This window comes from Dipteris shenzhenensis, chromosome 22 (genome assembly GCF_047967505.1).
Source record: "Dipteris shenzhenensis isolate YYH24624 ecotype China chromosome 22, Dip_SZ_1.0, whole genome shotgun sequence".
Classification (NCBI taxonomy): Eukaryota; Viridiplantae; Streptophyta; class Polypodiopsida; order Gleicheniales; family Dipteridaceae; genus Dipteris; species Dipteris shenzhenensis.
This window is the reverse complement of record NC_141617.1, coordinates 21100448-21115833: the sequence shown is the minus strand read 5'-3', so window position 1 is coordinate 21115833 and position 15386 is coordinate 21100448. Positions and strand designations below refer to the sequence as shown.

At 44.4% G+C, this 15386-nt stretch overlaps 1 protein-coding gene across 1 annotated transcript in view; it reads right to left on the bottom strand.

Moving 5' to 3' along the window:
* Positions 1 to 4103: 4103 nt before the first annotated feature.
* Positions 4104 to 15386, bottom strand: part of LOC147887862 (YbaK/aminoacyl-tRNA synthetase-associated domain-containing protein) — a 92927-nt gene continuing 81644 nt past the window's right edge. Inside the window, exons 8-12 of the mRNA XM_087393800.1 lie at positions 12486 to 12556; positions 12127 to 12265; positions 5266 to 5432; positions 4889 to 4987; positions 4104 to 4671 (exon numbers count right to left, since the gene is read on the bottom strand). Coding sequence (XP_087249926.1) covers positions 4594 to 4671; positions 4889 to 4987; positions 5266 to 5432; positions 12127 to 12265; positions 12486 to 12556 — 554 coding nt within the window. The 3' untranslated portion in view covers positions 4104 to 4593. The remainder of the gene's footprint in view (positions 4672 to 4888; positions 4988 to 5265; positions 5433 to 12126; positions 12266 to 12485; positions 12557 to 15386) is intronic.

Below are 15386 nucleotides of genomic sequence, written 5' to 3'. Positions count from 1 at the left end.
TTAGAGACATAGCACACGAAGCAAACAACATTTTGCACCATACAAGATCATATTTTCAAGAGACTACAATTTGAAAACATGAATACATGTATATTTGATCCCTCAAGGGGACAAGAACTTTCATGTTAGCTAAGAGCTAACTCTCTTTCTTGCTCTTCAATACAAACCTTGTGAAAAGACTTAGATCGGTGGATAGAAGATGAAAATGGTTTTTACACGAATCATGAAGAGGGAAAAAGAGGTACTACAATAGGGAAACTTTCTCATTAGATGGAGTTTTCAAAGCTTGGAGTGATTCAAAAACTAGATGGTTTGCCCTATAATGTTGTGTTGAGGGTATCCATTTTACTATTGTCTCAATATATGCCCCTACAAATGTAATAGTAATTGGAGACTTCAAACATGGTAGAGGACATAACTAAAATACGAAGAAACAAAGGGTTTATTGTTTAAGGGAATGAGCTCCAACCTTGGGAGAACCTAAAGGAATTTCCTTACTTGGATAGATACGAACACTCCTGGTCACTTCACCTGATGGAGAATATAGATTGGCGATCATAGAAGAGAGGCTAGACCTGATAGAGTTAAACTCTCTGAAGATTTGATCTTCAAGTCAAGCATTACTACTCAGTCCTTTCCTTCCCTACTTAACCTTATTGTCTGACCATAACCCAATGTTAGCTCCCTGTCTCCATCATGATTTAAGATTGATCCTAAACTCTTTCTTTTGAAAACCATTCAAAGACTACGTTGTCAAGGTTTGGAGAGCAACCTTTCTTGGATAGAGACCTACGCTTGGCATGAAGCTAAAAAAAATATCCAAAATCTTCTTAGAAGAGCGAGGAAAAACAGAGCCAAAATAAGAGCAAGAAGAAAGAATGCTATTGAAAAAAACTAAGGGTTAGAAATTGGAGCCAGGATTGGTGACAACCATCCATGCTCAAGAGCAATTAACCCTTGCTAAAAAAGAGGTGAGGACTTAGGAACAATTAAATTTTATTTTAGAAGTGAAGATTGACAGATCCACTAAGGAAACATTCAAGTTAATCAAAAAGAAAAGACACAATGAAAATTCCCTTATATCTAAAGAGAATAAACAAAGACTCCTTTAACATTTTCAAGATCTACTCTCCATCAGTTGTGACTAATGAAGAGTTAGGACTAGGATGAAATGTCATCATCCAAGAGCAAAAGGAGCACAAAACTTCAATTTTTTCTTTTTGGAAACCTCTTATACTCCAAAGGAGCTTGACAGACTGTTGAGGTCATCACGGATGGGAAGCCTCCTAGTGAAGATGGACTTTTCTACAAGGTTTTGGGATCTTGTGGGACCCTACCTTCTACTTCTTTGGTAGAAAAAGCATCACTACACGACAACTACCCAAGCACATACGTGGCGGCATAATAAAGCTAATACCCAAGGATAATGAACTAAGAAATTGGAGGCCCCTAACAAGGCTTAATTACAACTACGCAAAAGCACTAGCATTAGGGATTCAAAAATGAATGGACACTTGGATACTCCAGGAACAAGAGGGCTTCATCAAAGGTAGACATCTTTTGGAATCCATAATCAATATTTAGGATGTGAGTACGCTAGAGAAACCCAACGAAACATCTATTTCCTCAAAGTGGATTTTGACATAGCTTATGAGAGATTGGAATGGGACTTCTTGATTCAAGCACATCAAGATGCCTATGTATGTTTCTTATGTCAAAATCTTGCTCAATACTCAACCAAAAGGTGCATTAGGCAAGGTTGCACCCTAGATCCACTTCTCTTTGCTATAGCAACTAACTCTCTTGGCTCGTTCAGCAGCAAGTGGGAGAAGGAAGATCAAATGTATTTAAGTCCCTTCCAATTGATCAGCAGGCAGTTTGCTTATGTGAGAACTAGCTATTCTCTTCACTCATCCTGCATCCTCATTTCACATAGAACTAAGGGAAGTTTCTAACATTGCCCAAGCAAATTTACTTTACAATAGGTCTCCAAAGGGGGGTGACTCTAAACACCCAACTGACTAGCCTCTTCAATTTAGTGCATCCTTGATTCGAGCCCTATTCAAGCCTCACAAGTGGTATTCGCCAGATTCAATGAGCCTTTCGTTATGAATCTTGCTTGACAAATGCTTTCAAGTAGTCAAAACATCAACATGTACCTATAAAGAATGATCATAAGCAAGACGATGGAATGCATGACATAATACATGCATATATTGATCCAAATCCAGGAATGAACGTGAAGAAGAAGATCCTCCAGGAGATGGAGAGTAATTAGAGCTGTGTACACGAGTCCTCCCGATGAGGCTTGATTAAAAGATGAGGCAAATACAACATTATACACAGGACGCAAATCCGACCCCCAAGAGCACCCCTCAAGATATTTTTGGGACTTTGGAATGTCTGAATATTTTCTGCACTATTTCAAGCGCAGTGATCAACCATGGAAAAGCAAGTTACTGCACCCTTCTTTCATATGATCAAGATATTTTGGATCAAATAGGATGTGTAAAACTTCCAAAGAAAACTCTTTCAAGACTGAGTCTCAATGAAAGATAGGGGGAGTAGGTTTGAGATAAGTTTAAGAAGAAGATAGACAAATGGAGAGGCTACCAAGCTCTTACTAGGAAGACACTTGATTTAAACCATGCAAAAAGACACCTAAACCGTATGCCTCCCACGTGCGGGGTGCCTTGTTACCCAGTAGCCATCTTATACTTATCTTGTTGGTGCCTCTCTCTCTGGATCAGAGTTCATAAGACAATGCAGGCCTTTGCTATGGGGAGGAGTCTATAAACAAAAAAATCTCTCTCTAGTAAAATCTTCTTTCTACACCAAACCTACAATTGGGTATGATTGATTTCCAACAAGCAGCCTATAAACTCTCTGCGTCCAATGCCATACCTTGAAATAGTATGGACATAGCTCTTGGACAGAGTTAGTCTACAAGGTACTTAACTAGAGATGGAAATTGTGCCACAATTGGAAAGGCGGATTCCTAAAGATTTGGCACAAGGACATTCCTAAGAAAATGTCCATTGTTCTTTGGTTGCTCCTTCATAAAGCTGTGTGATCCAGCTTAGAGGGGAATGGTAAGAGAGATGACAAATGCAAAAGATATCAGGGATGTCTTCCTCTTTTTATTGCTTGTCCTCATGTGTGGTCCAGCTTAGAGGGGAAAGGATTGGTGTGGTCCCGCTTAGAGCGGAAAGGATTTGTAAGAGTTATGGCAAATGCAAAAGGTGTCAGGGTCACTAAGAGCATGTCTCTCATCTTTTTATTGCTTTTCCTCATGTTAGAAAAATCTGGAGAATAATAGCGGTTCAACCAGAATAACCCATCAACTAGAAATCTATTTTCCACGGGAGGCCAAACACGAGTTTTGGAATTACATTAGAGCTCATGCAATCTGGTTCATATGGATTGCCAAAAACAGTTTTCAGTTCAATAATGTTGAGTCATGAAGAAAAATTCATGATGTGGTTCAACAGGAAAAACAAAGGCTGACCCGAGAGAACTGAAGTTTAATGAATGTCATGCTCAGCTTCTGAAGAAGGTGCAGTGCAGGAACATACACAAAACCAAGAGTAGATCTAGGAGTAGGATTATCAAAATGAAGCTGAACTTTCTTGATGAATGTGATTCAAATGTATATAGCTCAAATGCTGTACAAAATATTTTCTCAGATAGAGCATATATACTGTTTAACAGATGATGGCAGCAGCTTTAATGCACTGATGAATGTACAACAGGAACTACTTGTAAAATCTTAAAATCTTTTGCTGCAGATATATATAAATTACTCTTTCCAGCCCAGAAAAAAGATATTGGAACTGCCTTGCAAAGGTTGCACTAGTTTATGTACCCATCCGACCTCCATTCTTTGTGGGGGGTGCCCATCCGGTGTCTGAAGAAAGACGTGATCCTCTAAGATGTCTGAGCTCTCAGTTGATACTCCAACTCTCAGTACGACATCTCCCTCTAAAGTGACTGTTGCTGCTGCTGATGAAGGGACAGTCGGTATTAGTGTGAAGATATTGATTAATCATATCAGCTTTGAAGATTACATAAAATTGATTTGAAATGATAAAGATTTTTCATGTCTTCTGGTACATTAACAAAACTCAGTATCCTACGTTTTGAGCTTCCATAATAATGGACAAAATAACCAGCTCCCCTTTTTGAGATCGAATTGAAGGAATGAGATTAACTCTGTAAGATAAGGATCCCTAATGAACAAACCTTTGCACCTGAATAGGTAATACAAAATCAATAAGGTGTATAAGTGAGCTCAATTTCCGTGGTTGGATCCCCGATATAATTGACAAACATGTACAGATTTAAAAACAAAATATTAAACGTCCTTCCTAAAAGAGGAAGTGGAATACAGTGAAACATTGGACTTTCAAGAATAAACGAAGTCCCTATGTCCATCCTGGACAGAAACAATGGAGCTTCAATTTTTAAATATGGCATGCAGAACTCAAATTTCCAAATGTGTTTGAAATATGGAGCATTTTACATTTCTGAGTAAATACAGAGTCCAATTGTATTTCCGAATAGAAAAACACACCAGCCAAAAAGTTGCGAGTCCTAGAATGGTCTCGACAGAGATTGAGTGGCAACACCAGAACTAAAACCTTCAGTGTAGGCAGTGTTCTTGAACATCATCTGCAACATTAAGGATAAAAAACCGATTCCAAGAAAGGCTTATCAAATCCAGATCAATTCTCGCCCATGTCTATGTTGAAAACTAGCAAACACTGATAAGGAGACTTGGATTTCTAGAACTACAAAAAGTGAAAAGCTAACACGCATGATTCTCACAGAGCACACAGAGGAAAGATTCGAATCACAATCCTCATCTTATTCACACTTAACAACTTACAATCATGTTCTTCAAATCTGGAGCAAGTCGCTCCCTTACTCTGGCTGAGAGTGTTGATACTAGATTCTTCCCACCTTCATCCACACATTCAGATTTCACCTGCAGTATAGGCCAAGTTCCATCAGCAGCACTGCAACATAATTCCTGCACTCCTCTACATTTTGTGATTTTCTAGCAAGAGCAAGCCTTCAAACCATATGTAATCTGTATGAGTGATCACCATTCATTAGAATCTTCTCCTAAAGAAAGTTGTAGTTATCCAGGCAACTTGTGACCAAGGAGACAAATTTCAAGCCTCTACCAGTAAAATCCACTTTCTGCTTTTCTCTTTGCAAAAGAGAAGGGCAACTACCCTCCACATTAGAGGAAAATCCTACCTCGAGAAGCACAGCTGCTACAGTCTCATCAAGGATGTAATTAGCCAATTTTATAGGATCCTCCATGAGTGTTCTCAATATGCCATATTCTGTGTCTCTCTCTTTAGTGCTAGTCCGTTGCTTTGAATTTGAAATTGAAGAAGCAGGTACCACTGGATCTGCAACATCTAAAAGGTCAGGGTATTAGAACCTCATTTCTTAAATGAGTTCGTCCACCAGCTGTGAGTTCAATTACACATTCTGAAAAACATTAGAAACCGTGGACACCACATGTAAAACAACAGATAGATTACTTGTAATCCTATCCATACTAACAAGGCCTATGGCATTGCAAGTTTCAGGCCAGTCGAATCACCGTGAAAGTGTCATCCATGGACTGATATAAAAGGGGTAACTCGATTGCACTTGGTTGTGTGGCTTGTGTCTATACAAGTTAAGATTTTGCAGCTTAATGATTAGAGGTGAAGTTTATGCTTAATCCTTGATTATCAACTCTACCGATTTGAAGCATTAAAGTGTTGTTAGAACCAATATGTTACAAACATATTTCTGAATATAGAACTCAAGAAAACTGCATTCACTGATCCTGGAGGTGCTGCTCCTCCCCGTGAGCTGCTGCCCCCCCCATCCCCGTACCAGCCAGCCCCCTCTCCCTCTCTCTCCCCCCCACTCAGCCTGCCCTCTCCCTCCCCTTTCTTCTCCTCCTCTCCCTCCCCTTCGCCAGCCCCCTCCCCTTCTCCCTCCTCCTTCCCTTCCTCCTCTCTGCTCTCCCTCTCCCCCCCTGCCAGCCCTTCCACCCCCTCCCTCTCCCTCCTCGCCATCCCTCTCCCCACCCGCTGCCCTCCCGCCCCCGCACCCTCCCCCTCCCTCGCACCCTCTCCCCCACCCGCTGCCCCCCCGTCCCCTCCCTCTCCCCCTCCCTCCCTCTCCCGCTGCCCCCCCGCCCCCCCTACTCCTCCCCCTCCCCTTCCCTCCCCTTCCCCTCCCCCGCCCTCCCTCTCCCCCTCCGCTGCCCCCCCGCCCCCTTCTCCCCCCCGCCCCCTTCTTTCCCCTCCCTCGCCCCCTCCCTCCCCCGCCCCTTCCCCCTCCCTTCCCCTTCCTCTAACCCCTTGTCCCCTCCCTTCCTAACCTGCCCCCCCCCCTTCCTCCCCTCCCTCCTAACCCCCCTCTTTCCTACCCTCTCCTTCAGCCCTCTTCCCTCTTTCCTCTCTCTCCTTCCCTCTCCTCTCTCCTCCTTCCTACGCCCGTTTCAGGGCATCCTGGGTAGTATTTTGACAGACGAAGCCTTAACAGTGTTGGAATCGGCCTTTTCACCTCGATTGGCGAATGGATCCCCATTCAGCCAATCTCCGTCCACTTCCACTGGCCACGAGAACCGTCATTTTTTCAGAAGACGAGTTGCAGCAGCTCCAGAAAGATGTGGAATTAGAGGGCTCCACATCACTTTTCGCCTGCATCTATGGGTCACATCCTTCCAGATCACAGGCTAGAGATTGGATGCTGGCGGCGTTACCAGGAGATCTCGCCCCACACCTCAGGGATATTCGACTTCTGGGACATGGATTCTTCCAAGTGACTTTTGACTCCCACGAGTCCATAGCCCTCGTTCTCAAAGCTAATCCCCTGGCTTTGGGTTCGAGGAAAATTTTTCTTTTGGCCTACACCTTGGGCTTCGATCTGGTCGACGAGGACAGTCGGGTCACATCACTCTTCATTAGGTTTCCTAGTCTTCCTTAGGTTTACCATCGACTTCTTGCTACTATCGGAGCCACTTTCGGAGTGGTCACTGAGATTCCCCCCCTTCCTCGCATGCCTTCTTCATCGGCAGAGGCAATCAGAGCGGACGGGGTGCCTCGAGTTAGGGTCATTGTCTCTAACCCTAACATCTCAGATGACCACATCATGATTCAGCGTCCAGATGGTTCTCTCTTTCGACAGAGAATCGAGATTGCAGGAAGACATTATCAATGCAGAATTTGCAAGACCCTTGGGCACTTTGCTAGAGAAAAAGACCCAAGAGGTCTTCTGGTGCGGCTCCTTCACGTACTACCCCGTCTGCACCTCACCTACGGCCTGTACCACGCACTCCAGGACTACCAGGAGCAACAAGGCGCCCTGCTTCGCGCACCCTAGGACCACTAGGGGCAGCAGAGCGCCCAAAGCCAGCAGCACTCCCAATACCACGTTGGAGAGCGGTCAGAGTGGCTCCTTTACCTCAGGAGGAGACCCTTGGTCCGGTTCAGACAGATGCCATCCAGACTCCAGAGGTGGATGCTGCTGCAGCCCCAGATACTACAGTTCCTCATCAAGAGGCGCCTTCAGATTTCGTTTATGATCACAAGGGGGCTACCGATACTTCTCCCCCTCAAATTGTTCATGCAACAGCTCAGGGAGTGTGTGCACAGATGAGGACTACAGATCCTTCTTCAACCCAGCCATAGGCCTCCTCAGCTCCTAGCTCCAGATCTGCTGATAGAGGCCTGGCAAGTCCCTCTCCTCCTTCCTCCACGAGTGCAGGTCTTCTTCGCACTCCTCGGCCAAACTTGCTTCTAAGAAACTCTTTTTCGACACTGGCCGATTTGGCGACTTTCATGGATGAGGAGGAGTTTGTGCCCTCCACCTTAGGGGTCTCGGTCATTGGGATTCTTCTTGACAGGGCCTCCCCCTCAGCAGGTGTAGGGATCCTTTCACCTGTTGAGTTTACTGCCCTCAGCAGGAGTGTTTCGACCCAGGGCAAGCTGGTCTCCTCTACTAGTTCGGGTAAGCCTTTCCATCCAGCATCCTCCTGTCGATGAGCATAGTCAGCTGGAACATACAGGGCCTAGGCGGAGTTCCACACCGTCGCCGTAGGCAGATGATCCGGAATCAGCTTCCTCCAGGTGTCACTGGAGGTACTATTGATATTCGTTTTATCCAGGAACACATATTGGATGCCGGTGATTGCTCTAAGTCTGGCAAATTGCTTTCTGGCCAGCAGCAAGTGAGGTCATGCCAGTGATTGCTCTAAGTCTGGCAAATTGCTTTCTGGTCATACCTTTCGGATGGCCTTACCCCCTCTTTTTTCATTGCATTCTGGGATATGATTGGAGACTACATTACTTCAGCCCTGCAGGGTATTTGGGACTCTGGTGAGATGCCCGGGTCGCTTACAAAAGGTCTCATCTACCTTATCCCGAAAGGAGCTTGCAGAAATCTAGTGTCCCAGTGGAGGCCTATCACACTTCTGGGGACTTGTTACAAGATTCTGGCCAAGGCAATCAGCCTCCGATTGCAGCCCCTTCTCCCAGATCTTATTCATGACACTCAAACAAGATTTGTGCATGGCAGAAGCATTTTTGATAACATTTTCTCTTTCTGGGAAGCTTCAGAGTGGGCCATGTAGAGCAGCCACAATCTAGCCATTCTACTCTTGGATTTTGAGAAAGCTTATGACAGGGTAGATTGGGGTTTTTTGGAGGGCACCCTTCTATGTTTTGGCTTTACTGATGCTTGGATCAGAGGTGTTTCCTCCTTGTACAAATCAGCCCACAGCCAGGTACTTATCGGTGAAGTAAGGACTCAGAGATTTCATATTTCCAGATCAGTCCGTCAGGGATGTCCCCTTGCTCCTTTCCTTTTTTTGTTCGTGGCCGAAACTATGTGTATCTATATTCGATCTCAAAGACTTCCCATTAGAAGGGAAGAGGAGTTACTTGACAGTGAGTTGGCAGATGACACTGCAGTTTACCTGGATGCCACTCCACAGACGCTCTCTTCCTTTAGGACAGCATTGGATTTATTTTGCTTGGCGGCGGGCGGGGACGTAGATAAATTGGCATAAATCCAATGGCTTTTGGATTAGTGATGAGGACACTCCAGTTTGGGGGCTTGACATAGGATTTACTTGGGTTCAGAGGGGTGTGCCTGTCAGATATTTGGGCTGCCAGGTCGGCTTGGATATTTCTTCCACGCAGCAGTTTGCTCCCGTGTTGGAGAGCATCAGGAGGAAGCTCCTTTTTTGGAGCTCAGCCAAGCTGGATCTTGCCTCTAGAGTTGTGGTGGTCAACCAGGTCCTTTTGGCCACGGCTTGGTTTGTTTGTTCTTGCTGGTGCTATTCTAGGGACTGCATCACTCAGCTCAGGAGACCGATCAGAAATTTTCTTTGGAATGGGCTTGATGGCACAGCAGATACCCTAGCCATGGTCGCTTGGGAGACCCTCATCCTCCCCACACAGAAACCCTAAACCGGTTTGCAGGCAACCCATCATGTGGAATGATAGTATTTTAGATGATCATGGCAGACCACTTGGTGCCTCACTCTACATGCAGTGGTCCCGGTGGGAGAGGGGACCTTCATCATCTTTGGGGTCATGGAAAGCTTGCCAGAGTCTTCCAGAGGAGACCAGGTCTCAGTTGACAGGACATCTCAGAGGAAGTGCAGGGAGGATCTTGCAGATTGAGGCAACCCTTCTAGAGGAGTGGGTAGACACAGATGATATGCCACTCACTTGCTCCACTTGGGCAGGTACTTTTTCGAGAGGCGGTGTTCCGCTTCAGGTTTTGGCCTTTCGAGATGCACAGGAGGATGCCTTGGTTTTTACTGTGCAAGATGGTGGCAGATTGCTCAGATCCACAGAGGACATCTTGCTTGCGTCTGCTTTTCAACCTATCAGGGTCGTAGGTCTTTTGGTGCAGGGATCAGATTCAAAGTGGTTCCTCGACCCAGACCCCCGGCTTCTCTCCACCGGGTCTTGAAGGCTTTGGCTTTACGGGGGAGTTCCCATTAGGTATTTGCAGTCGGATCTTGGAGAGTGGGAGTGGATTCACGCAGGGCATCGAGAGAAGAGCATCCCCTTCTTTCGTTACACGGTCAGTAATGCCAGGAGATTTCAGCTCATTGATAGAGGTTGGAGACCTTCCAAAGTTCTAGGTCTCCTACCTCAATAGATTCTTGATCACCACAGATTTGCGTAGGAATTTCTGGAGGAGGCTCTGGAAATCCCTCAGAAATAGAAAGATCACTCTTTTCTTTTGGCTTTCTATTCATGGAGGGATTGCAGTGAACCTGTGGAGATCACGATTTGGGGCTGATCCCACTTGCCCTCGTTGTCATTCTGCAGAGGAGTCAGTGCGACATTGCCTTTGGGACTGCAACCAAGCAAGATTTGTTTGGAAAGGAGTTGCTCGGATACTCAGCATTTTTCATACTTCCCCTTTCTTCATGACTTGGGGCTCGGTCGCATGGTTATCCCTTACTGGGCCCCAGGTGTTTTATGAGGGTGAGCCTTCTTCTTGGGCACTCTCGATCCGCCGACACGAGATAGAGCCCTACTCTCTTCAGGATGTACCACATATTCCTTTCAAAGCTTCACATGTTTCAGTGGACACCTCTTGGGAGATTTTGGCTAGCATTTCCTCTTGGCACATTTGGAAAGCCACATGCACAGAGGCCTTGGAGGACACTCAGATACACCCATCACAGAGTTCACGGGTATTTGGAGTGACACGGTTCCTTCATCCTCACACCTCCTCAATCAGGTTTGCTATATACTACGTCAATTCATTGTGCACAGCTAGCTGCTGCAGTGCCTAGTGTGTGCATCTCTCCATCTCCAATTTAGCTTTGTAGCCATTGATTGGCATTCTTTGCAGCGATTCATTTCAGTATGCACATTTGATTCCTACCTATGCTATATGTGAGAGGGCATTGCAGTCTAGAAGACATCCTCTTGCTTTCTTTCATGGTATTCAAGCCATCTTTGTCTACACCTGAGATTACGCACTCGTTGGGCAGTCACCTAGAGGAATCCTGCTAGACCTGTGAAGACCCTACAAAGGGCAGTCTTCTTGCAGAAGAGAAAATATGTGCACACACATCTTGAGCTAGAGTATTAGAGCCCTTGAGGCTCCTCTATAAGTCTCAGCCAAACTGAAGAAGGTAAGCCTCTGCAGAAGCCTAGTCACCTCCTTTGATTTGTCATGGTTCTCATTCTCATGCCTCATTGAAGCAAAAATCTTGCCAATTTTGCATGGAATGCATAGAGGCCCAAGGGCATCATTCTATAAGCTGCCTTGCATTGAGGGGTAGCATGGACGATCTCTGATGGTGCTGATGATGGTGAGTCTCTAATGATCCTTCCTCTTATGATTTGGTTTGCCGTATAGCTGCGTTGGAATGGGCTGCATCTTCATCCTATTTCATATATCTTAATCAAGCATATATGTTGAAGTCTCCACTTCCAGCGGAGACTCAACCTTAACAAGAGGAGTCATCAATATATGCCTGTTTCTGTGAAGGCAAGTTTCCATGTACCGATGGTTCGTCCTCAGCACCAGCTTCCAATTCAGAGACTTCTTTCCACATTTCTATTGCCTTATGTTATGATGTCAGTAGCCAATCATGCAGACACCATGAGATACACTAAAAGCATCACTGTACTAATTTTGAACAGCTTTAGCAGATGTCATTCATGGCCATGTAAAAGGAAGATAAGTGATATCATTCATAATCATCTCTATGACTAATAGTTTGGAAAGGAACATGCCCCTTGCAAAAAATTTGAACAGCTTTAGCAGATGTCATTCACGGCCTGACACGTAAAAGGAAGATAAGTGATATCTAAGCAATATCAGTCATAGTCATCTCCAAAACTAATAGTTTGGAAAGGAACCCCTCATATTTGGCATGGGGATTGTCTTGATAGCTTTGAGGGGCATCACTCTGCAATGATCCACTATCCTTACTTGAAACTGCACCGATGAGTTAATTTCAATCCAAAATAAAAGCATGGTGCTTTTGGGAATCATACTAACTGCTGTCCCCTCTAGGAGAAGACATATACAAGTTCAACCAATGTCAGGGAAAGAGAAATAAATCCTAACCCTTATGTGTAACAGTATCTTTCAGCACAGTAACAACTTTCTCAGCTGCGATTCTTGGCTGTTCTGCACCCTGTCCAGATCCAGATGGCACGTACATGGCAAGATCAGGTGGCTGGTCTTTCCCAATCGCAACCACTGTCTGCAAAACATAAACAGAAAAGTTACACGCAAGCCAGCATGATTTTGGCTACCTAAACTAGAATGAAAGGATGAATTTTGATAATGTGAGACGTACTTCAGAGAATCATTGGATAACTTTCAATTCTGTTCATCGACATTTCATCAAGGCCAGCACAAATTTAATTCCAGAAACAAGGTAGGCTCAAAAAGTGTTGCAAATGTCCAATATCACTACATACCTCCAAATCTACATAAAAGGGCTCTCTGCCAATCGATCTCAAGAAAGTGTCAAAGTGAGAAGTTGTCAATGCTGCTTCATAGCACAGCTCAATATTTAGAGCTTGAAACTCAAACAGAAATTTATGTCATTATAAAGAAAGACAAGAAAATCTCACATTTCACAATGGAAACAAAGTATGAATACATCACCTTTTTGGCACTGAAATAAGAAAAATGTTCATGGAAATGCGTCAACTTAAAGGTTGTTATGAAACAAAATTTCATAATTTCCATTACCACAATTTTGTGGCGAGAGAAATACTTCATTACGATCTTGTAATAAAAACAAAAAACTGTCCATGAGACTCAGGCAAATGGTTGAAGGGTTAGAGAGGGATAAAAATCCCTTTGGTTAAATTGGGCTTGGAGGCCACGTTTAGCAAGCTGGCTTGAGGAGCAAGCAAAAAAGGGCGAAATTGGCTTTGAGGCAGTTTTCTGGGCTAGAGTAAGGTAGAGAGAGAGCAGGTCACAGGCTGGGAAAGTGCCCCAGGGCAATTCTAACAAATCACCTTGCCGGTTTTTGACTACCAAAGCAGTCCGTGTGCTTTTTGAGAGCTGCCAGAAGCTCCAAAACGAATTCATGTTTGTGCCAAGAGCCTCCAAAAGAATTCGTTTTTGTGCCAGGAAGCCTCCAGAAGAATTCATTTTTGTACCAGGGCGTGTCTAGAATAAATTGTTTTTCAGTTAGGGACCTGTCGGGGAATTTCATTTCAGTCACGGACCTGCCAAGGAGATTCGTTTTTTGGTCAAGGATCTGCCAAAGAATTTCGTTTTTTAGTCAAGGACCTGCCTCGAAATTTCATTTTTTAGTCAGGGACCCGCCAGGGAATTTTTTTTCCTAGTTAGAAACCTACCAGGGCAATTCGTTTTCAGACAAAGACCAGCGAAAGTGATTCACATGCAGGGCTACTGGGTGCAACCAAGAAGATTTGCCATCTAATGTGGGTTGCCTGAAAGCTGCCAAAAGACAAGTCGCTTGCTTGTCTGAAGTGGTATTAGGGTTTACAGAGCCTCCTAAATAGTTGCCTTCCGCACAGAAGCCCAACAAAGGCCGCAGAACCTTCAAAAGCTTTTGCTTTGCTGCAGATAACCTTTCGGTGCACCAGGAACAGCCAGGGTTGGTTGTTTTGCTGGTCTATGCCTTGCGGGACTTTTAGAGCTGCCAAGACAGACCTCGTTGGTTTCTATCCTGCCAAGACTCTTTTAGAGCCACTAGGACAAACTTGGTTGGTTTTTATCCTGCTAGGACTCGTTTTGAGCTGCAAAGACAGACTTGGTTGGTTTCTATGCCAGGACTCTTTAGGACAGACTTGGTTGGTTTCTATCCTGCCATGACTCCTTTAGGACAGGACTTGGTTGGTTTCTATCCTGCTATGACTCCTTTAGAGCTGCCAATTTGAATTGATCAGCCAAATAGTTGATAAGGATTGCCATGGAATTTTGCACTAGACTGGGATGCCTATCTGAGTCATAAACTAATTGCATAGGAGAATAGAAGTGCCTGTGAACTGAATATTCAGTTGGCTGGTTTTGGATGGTTGCAAAAGAGTGCTTTTGTTGTAATACGGTTGCCTTCTGAAGAAATACTTAAAGAGACGCTAAGTTTTAAACCCAATCAGTGTCTGGTTTCTGAGTAGGAGAAATCTAGCTCCCTATTGTGGTTTCTGTATTCTTGAGCTGCTGAAATTGTTCTCTAAGGGGCTGTAATAATGGTATTTGCTGGTTAGTAATTGTTCACCTCCCTTACGTGTTCCCGAAGGCCGGTTTCAGTTTATGTCACCGAGACGTGAAATTATAGACGGTAATTTACGGTGAATACCATGGCCTTTTGATGAATTAAATATTAAAAGGCAAGTTCAGTGTAATTAATTCCATGGGCCAAGGCAAGTGCTTGAAGGTTAGAGAGGCGTAAAAATCACTGAAGCTGAATTGGGCTTGGAGGCCACATTTAGCAAGTTGGCTTGAGGAGCAAGCAACAAATTGGCTTTGAGACGGTTTTATGGACTAGAGGAAGGCAGAGAGAAGCAAGTCACACGCTAGGAAAGTGCCCCAGAGCTGTTCTAACAAATCACCAAAGCAGTCCGTGTGCTGTTTGAGAACTGCCAGGGCTGCCAGAAGCTCCATAACGAATTTGTTTTTGTGCCAAGAGCCTCCAGGAGAATGCATCTTTGTGTAAGGGAGCCTCCATAAGAATTTATTTTTGTACAAGGGAGCCTCCAAAAGAAATCGTTTTCAGTCAAGGACCTGCCAGAGAATTTCGCTTTTCAGTCCAGGACCTGCCAGGGGATTTCGTTTTTCAGTCAGGGACTTGCAGGAAATTTCGTTTTTCAGTGAAGGACCTGCCAGGAAATTTCGTTTTTCAGTTTCATTTTTCAGTCAGGAACCTGCTACGGAATTTTGTTTTGGAGCCTCTAACAGCCCTGGCAGGTCCTAACTGAAAAACGAAGAGCCTGCGTGCATGTCACATAATGTAAAACAAAACCAAACCAAACTAAAACCCTAGGATTCACTTGCTTTTCACACAGATGAGGCTCCAATGTAGTTGACTACCTCATAGGATCCCTTCTTTAAGCACTATTCACCAATGGTGACATCGGACATGCAGCTTGCTACATAATTGTGATGACAAGAGAAATGACCATTTGTGTTCATTATAGATATTACAACATTATTACATTATATGCCAATTTAATAGTGTGGCATATGTTTGTATTTATTATGGACATTGACCGATGTTGTTATGGCAGTGGATCATCTGAGTAGATATGGTCTGTCGAGCTAGAGCCACTGCTTCAGACGGCATCAAACTTGGACATGTTGGAGATATCATAGACGAAGAGTGTGTGAGATGTGTTGTGTGA